The sequence below is a fragment of the Camellia sinensis genome, chromosome 13 (assembly GCF_055761805.1).
Source record: "Camellia sinensis isolate YWXY chromosome 13, ASM5576180v1, whole genome shotgun sequence".
NCBI classification, from domain to species: Eukaryota; Viridiplantae; Streptophyta; class Magnoliopsida; order Ericales; family Theaceae; genus Camellia; species Camellia sinensis.
In genome coordinates, this window is record NC_138973.1 from 99,280,064 (window position 1) to 99,287,107 (window position 7,044).

Consider the following 7,044-nt stretch of genomic DNA (forward strand, 5'->3'; position numbering starts at 1 on the left):
TTTGTATGGCGACACGTGATCACCCATTTCGGTATACCCAAGGCCCTCATCTCGGATAACGACGCTCAATTTGATGGTAAACTCTTTCGCGGATTTTGCGAAGAGTTGAAGATCGAGTTCTACAATTCGACGCCGGCCTATCCTCAGTCAAATGGTCAAGCAGAGGCCTCAAACAAGACCATCCGGGACGGGCTGAAGAAGCAGCTTGAGAAGGCTAAGGGCAAGTGGGCTGAAGAACTCCCTAATGTGCTCTAGGCATACCGCACTATGCCAAGGCGGTCGACCGGGGAAACACCTTTTGCTTTGGCCTACGGCATGGAGGCCGTCATCCCGTTGGAAATTGGCATGCCAACCATCCGCTCTGAAGGTTTCCAGCTAGATCTGAATAGTGAAGCGGTGGCATTGGAGTTGGACCTTGCTGAAGAAAGGAGGGAGCGAGCATTGATCCATATAGCAGCTTATCAACAAGAACTCTCCAAAAAGTACAACAAGGTTGTGCACCCCAGGATGTTCAAGATTGGGGACTGGGTATTAAGAAAGGTGCTTGGCAACACAGTGGTCCCTGGCGAAGGAAAGCTCGGTGCAAATTGGGAAGGACCATACAAGGTGATTGGTCTTGCCGGTAAAGGGGCGTACCATCTGGAAGATATAGATGGCAAGGTTGTCCCCAGACCATGGAATGCAGCCAACCTTAAGGTCTTTTACTTTTAAGATGTAATTTACTTGTGTTGTTTAGCTTTTTTAGACCTTTAGCCTTTTGGCACTTAATGTAAAGGATAGCGATGCTTTTGTAATGAAAAATAGCCCTCTTGTTGTTTGGAATTACGTCTTTGTACAATGGATTCGCAAGGACGCAAGGCAATTATGAATACTAGGGGAAAGAGATCGACCTGAATGGGACCGGACTGATTTCCTCTTGTCGGAATTAATGCAGACCGCACAAACAGTTGGTGCATTGTCCGACGATGTAGTTGGCTTTATGGCCGCAGAGCTGGTTTTGCTCGCCCAGTTGAAGTGTTGGCGTCATGACCAACTCAACTAAAACATTGGTGTTTTGCCCAGTGTGAGGGCCGAGCTGATTCTGCTCGGCCCAGTGGACGTATTGGTGTCTTGCCCAATATGGAAAACGAGCGGAGTTTGCTCGGCAGAATTCAGAGTGTTGGAGTTTTATCCAACCAATAAGAAGCCGAGCTGAATTTGCTCGGCCTAAAAGAAATGTTGGCGGCTTACCCAACTTAAAAAGCGAGCTGATTTTGCTCGGTCACGTCGAAATGGCATGAAATTTACAATCGAATGAAGGCCGAGCAGATTTTGCTCGGGTGAGTTAAAATATCAGTTCATTTGAGAGCTCATGGAACTGAACTACTAGCAAACGTTTGAGCTGATTTTAGCTCGGCAAACTATACAGCACAGCCGGCCTGGTAGTTGTGAATTTTCAACAATTGAATCAAGGAATCCATGCAGGCGCAAACCAAACGAAAATAGGAGATGAGCGAGAAAAAAGTCGAAAATTTTCATTGATAAAAGGAATTTAAGTACAAGACGGGGGGCATAGCCCGGTTACATTTAAAAAAAAAAAAGGGGGGGGCCAATCCAACTCTACGTCAACCATTTGTTCGACGACTTGCACAGTTTGCTCGGCCTCCTCCCCATTATGCTCGGGCAGGTTTTCTTCGGCGTCATCGTCAGTGCCTTCCACCACGGCAACATCCCAATCAGCCTCTTCCTCCACATCTGGAGATGCTTCGGGAGGATTTTGCTCGGCTTGTTTCGCGGCGGCGGCTTCTTCCTCGGCCTCTTTCCTTGCGTCCGCGATGAGCCGGTTTTGGGTGGCCTTGGAGTATGCCTGTATATAGACCGGGATATAGGCAGCAGGCGGATTGATGAACATGTCAGAATCCTGACCAAGACCAACTTTCTCCACGGCAGCTTTCCAGCCGCACTGGAAAAAGATGTCCTTGGTCGTTTGGACCTGCCGTTCGTTGGTCTTCTCACCCTGCGCGTATCCCCGGTCTTCTGCATCATCAACGGCCTTGTCCTTCTCGGCTTTGTGCGCATCGCCCAGTTTCCTCAGCTCGGCGAGATACCGAGCCTTCGTCGACTTCACGGCCCGAAGTTTGTCCTCGTTAGCTCGGTCAACCTTTTGCCTCAAGATATCTCGCTCGGCCTCAACTGCTTCCTGCGCAGCTTTAAGCTTCGCTATCTCGGTCTTTTGTGCCTTATTCTCCGTTATGGCATCCCGCAGGCTCTGCCGCACTTTGATCATTCGGTCGTGGGCCAAATAGTTCTTTTGCGCAGCCTGAAAACAAGCGAGAGATCGTCAGTATTCAAAAAACTGAGCAAAAACAAGCAAACAGTTTGACGTAAAAAATGGAGACCTTACCAGAACTATGGATTTCGCCGCCGAGCGGAGGACCTTGAGGTCGGAAAGCTCGTCATGTTTTTTCATATCAGCGAGCAAGATCAACCCCTTGGTCAAATTGAAACCAAGCGAGTAGTCCTTGTCCGCGTAGACAGAGTCTTCAGTAGAAACTGCTCGGCCCTGGTATTTGAACTCGGGCGCCCAGACCGAGGGGGTGGCTAGGCCCTTGGATTTGCTGGTCCGTGGTTGCTCGGTCTGGTCCCCGAGCTCGGTAGAGACGCGGTCGGTGGAGTCACCATCCACCAGATGCGGCCCGATTTGCTCGTTCCTCGGCCGCTTCATCGACCGACCAGCCGGCTGCTCGCTGGCAAGCGCCAGTACTGCCCCTTCTTGCTGCACGGCGGGTGTGGAGGATGTCCCCCCAGTTGCCTCTTGTCTTTGGGACTCGTCTTCTTCCCCAGTGATCAGGGACTTGATGGCCCTGATTTTCGCCATTTCTTGCTCGGCGGTGAGTGGAATAAGCCTGATCGGTGGTAAGTTTGGATCCGGTTCTGGGGTTGGCGCACGCAGAAAATTAGTAACCCGGCTCTTGTGCAGCGCGGTGTAGTGGTAGGTCTGATCGAAGCCAAGCAATTTTGAAGCCTCCCTCTCCTCGGCAGGATGGCGCAGCAGGACTCTGATAGCCTCTTGGTTGGACCGGTAGTAGTCTGCTGCTAGGTGCTTATCTGCAAAAAGAAGACAAGTGTTAGATCGGCATGGAAAGTAAGTGATGCAAAAAGAAAATAGCGCGGTCATCCGAGCGACTCACCGGCACTGCCAAAATCCTTTCTAATATACCATCCCGGTATGGGTGCCTCGGTGTCCTCATAGCGACCGGACACCCACAAGAAGTCGTCGTCGTTTGTCTCCTTGTCCGGGTTACCCTCTATTAATTTTGCTCGGCCCTTCTTCACTTTGAGGTACCAGCAAAACCCGCTCTTATTTCTACTAAGACTATACTGATGGAAAATTTCAGCCAAACCGAGATTGAGACCGAGCCTCCGGTTTAGTTCGGCGACCCCATTTATTATTTTGTAAGTGTTATTTGAAACTTGGGTTAGGCAAAGCCTTGTCTGCCTCAAAAACTCGCAGATCAAGGGTTGAACAGGGAAGCGGAGCCCTCCCTCTACTATCGATACGATGGTAAAGGGGCACCAGTCTAGGTCTCCCCAAGGGGTGTCTCCCTTTTTGGCGAGCTCTAAGACGACGTCATTTGGGATGTTGTAGTCCCTTCGAAACTCCGCCATCGCACGGGGCGAGCTGACCATAAATCGGTACTTCCCCATTTATCTCGGTTTTATTTGGTTTATTTACTATCTCGGTTAAAAAGGATGGTGTATTTGCTCGGACCTTGAGCTCCACCAATGATGGTTCTGGACTGGCCTGGACGGTCCTAGTGTGTTCTGCATTATTAAAAATAATTTTCAAGGATTAGCACGGCAAAAATTGCGCGGCTCTTATTGCAACTAGCTCAATGAAAGGGTCACTAGTGTTTGGCCGGTTCGACCCCTACCTCGGCTAGACCACTTTGTCGATTTCCTAGCTCGGTTCATTCCTATTTGCAGATCTAATGGAGCATTCAGCTCGACTAGGGTATTCAGCTCGGTGCATTCCTATTTTACCGGTCTAATTAAAGTATTCAGCTCGGTTGTGACCTCGGCAAGAAGCCACAAACCAGCTTTTGCTCGGCTATAGCTCTACCTATGGATCTAAATGAGCATTTAGCTCGGTTCTACCCAGATTTCAACTGTTCATCCCAGAAGTGGGGCGAACTCGTTTGATCCAGGGAGGAACGGGGGGTTCAGAGGCCCCCTTCCATTCTCAAGGTTCCCATTTGCCCTAGGATGTGCAGGTTCTAAGCAAAGAAAGAGGGCACTGGTGGTTACAAAACAAAAATAAACAAAAATACGAAGCACAGTGGCACGGAGATGAAGAACATGTATGAAAAATCTTGAGAAGTAGAAGCAAAAGATGCAATGGGGGGTAGTGTGACTTACCAGGGGGACAGATGCGAGGGTGACCGCAACCTCGAGAGCTCGATTGTGACCTTCGAAAGGATCTGAAATGGAGGATGTAGCACAGAAACAGCAATGGCAGTGGTCTTGGGGGTTCGAAGGTTTGGGAGGTTTTGGGTTTGTGTGGAAGAGAAGGTGAAAAGTGAAGGGTTTTAGGCCCTTCGTTGGAATACAAAAGAGGGGGAAAGGAACCCCAAACGGCTGCGCCGTTTGAATTTTGCGCGTGCAGAACAGCTGGCTGTGCGACCTAGTGGCGTGGAGCCACGTGGCACTAGAAACGCGGCTGTCAGTATGGTGATATGACGCTTGACAAGACTGCAGTGAAAATGACCGACCAAATGATATAGCTCGGCGACAAATATCGCCTCAACCATGCTCGGCCAAGAAATGATGCAATTCACTAACCGTTGGCTCGATCACGGAGATAATCCCAATCATGATGACTCGGATGGGATTAAGGGGCAATTGAGAGGGGAGATTTGCGCCGTTAGTACGGCCGAGCTAAGATAGGGCGGGTCGTGACAGACCTCACGGCGTCGTGCTATTTCCTCTATTGAGAGGGCCGGTGGGTCTGTTTTGCTCGGTCGAAAAGATCGGCTGACCGGGCCTGATCTAAGCCTGGCCGAGCTGCGACTAGCAAACATTCGGCAGGGCACACAGCCAAGTGGCAAGACTGGGCTACGGGTAGCTCGGGCTAAACTATGGACAAGTGAGGGATGGCACGTCTCTGACCAGTTAGCCGAGATGGGCAGATTCCAGATAACCTCGGATGAAGGTAGGATAGATGGAGGCCGGCATGCCTCGTGATCGGTATGCCATGATAAACCAGTCAATACCAGCCCGCCCCATGAGCATCACCCCTCTGCCCCTTGCGAAGGGGCAGTCCGGTGGGGAATAGCGCGGTTGAGTGCCTGTAGTGATAGTTCTTCGCGGGAGATAGGCTGGTCGTGGTACTGCGGTCGGGTGTGCCACCTGGGCCAATGGCACGAGGGAGAGGACATCTGCTCCACGCATGCCTCAATACCGTTAGACAGTTCTGCGTGTACTGGTGGGAGGACTAAGCCTGTACACGCGTAAGGTGGTGAGAGGCGAGCACTGCCACCTGTCTTGGGAAGGACAGCAGAGGTAGTGCGCGCATAATCTTGAGGCTGCATAGCCAGCCTTGAAATAGGGAGGAGGACGAACGTTGGAGGTATGCAACTTCTCACCCAAAAGAAAATACTCTCTCTCTATCTGTCTTCTCCTTCCTCAAGTGGACTGACTTGATCGTCAGAGGGTCTATCCGGCACACCACCGCCGGGCAGCTCACCTTTTTTGTGTTACCAGGTACACACCGTCAAGAGAAGCTTGGAGTACAAGGAGTACGGAAAGCAGAAGATATTTCGCTCCCGTACACCAAGCTTCAAAAATCATCTTCAAATCGCATTACCGTAATCAATAATATTCTCAATTCTTGTTATATACACAAAATAGCTTGAAATCTGATTTTAATGCTTGTTTTAACAATAGAAATCAAGTATTTAGAGTATAAACCATTGATAATCGCTGCATCAGCGCTTCTCTGTGCTTCTCAGAATTGTTTCCTCTGTAATTTCCTTGCTTCAGAGCTACGATTGCTTCTTGTGAATATGTAAAAAAGTAGGAAGCCTATACACACATATATACATATTTTTTTTTACTATATATCTTTCATGTGATTACATAATTTATGCTCTCCTTGGACTTTTCAACAATATCTGAATGAAGGCTGAAATACTGGATGAACCACTCCACTGCTTGAGCAGTCAAACAATTTTAGTTATTATAGTCTGCGAAGTGACAAACAAGGAATACTGAATGCCAGCACAAACTCTTCTACACGGGCACATCGCGGGGTTGGATTGGTATCTAAGCACTCCTAACCTCACTGAAACAAATAGCGAATAAAATTACAACTGATAGGAGTTTTGTCAAACGGGATTACCAATTACAAAAACCTAAAATCTCTAAAATAAATCTTAAATTTTTTATTTTGTAAATTTAAATTCTAATATTCTGATTTATTTTTAATTTAAATCATTTGCATATTTTCATTAAATAAAAGTAACGGAAAAATAATATTTTAGTCATTATACTCAATATAGGTACATGGAAGATGTCTTAAATACTATTTTTTTTATTGAGTTTAATAACTAAAAATGTCATTTGTAATCGCTTTTACCTAACAAAAATATGCAAATAATTTAGACGGAAAAAAAAATTACAATATTAAGGTTTAAATTGACAAAATTAAAAATTTAGAATTTATTTTATTGTAAGGCTCCAATTTTGAAATTCTTTTTATAATTTCTTCAAAAATTTACATAGTGAGTTGATCTTGAAATAGGGTTTCACAAGCCTAGAATGAGCAACTTGATTTGTTTTACAAGGGCGGTCCTGCCACATTGCCGCTCTACTCAAGGAAGGAATAAACCGATGAAGGGCACCAAACAAGTTAAGTTTACAAAAGGAATCACTAAGGTCGACTGCAGTCTACAGACGAAGTGATGAGCCCCTTTAGAGATAGGGGGTGGCTTTCTTGTGGTAGTAATTGCGAATGCTTATGCCATAGTCAAGAATGAAAAGAGTAGCTAAACAATGGAAAATAAA

General features: G+C 47.3%; 1 protein-coding gene across 1 annotated transcript; it reads left to right on the plus strand.

Moving 5' to 3' along the window:
* Nucleotides 1-315: 315 nt before the first annotated feature.
* LOC145805587 (uncharacterized) lies at nt 316-711 on the plus strand. The gene has a single exon (XM_082900752.1). The coding sequence runs from the start codon at nt 316-318 to the stop codon at nt 709-711; it is 396 nt and encodes a 131-aa protein (XP_082756878.1).
* Nucleotides 712-7,044: the final 6,333 nt, after the last annotated feature.

What these genes read in the sequence shown, in the direction of transcription:
- LOC145805587 (XM_082900752.1), top strand. Translation starts at nt 316, where the DNA reads ATGGAGGCCGTCATCCCGTTGGAAATTGGCATGCCAACCATCCGCTCT.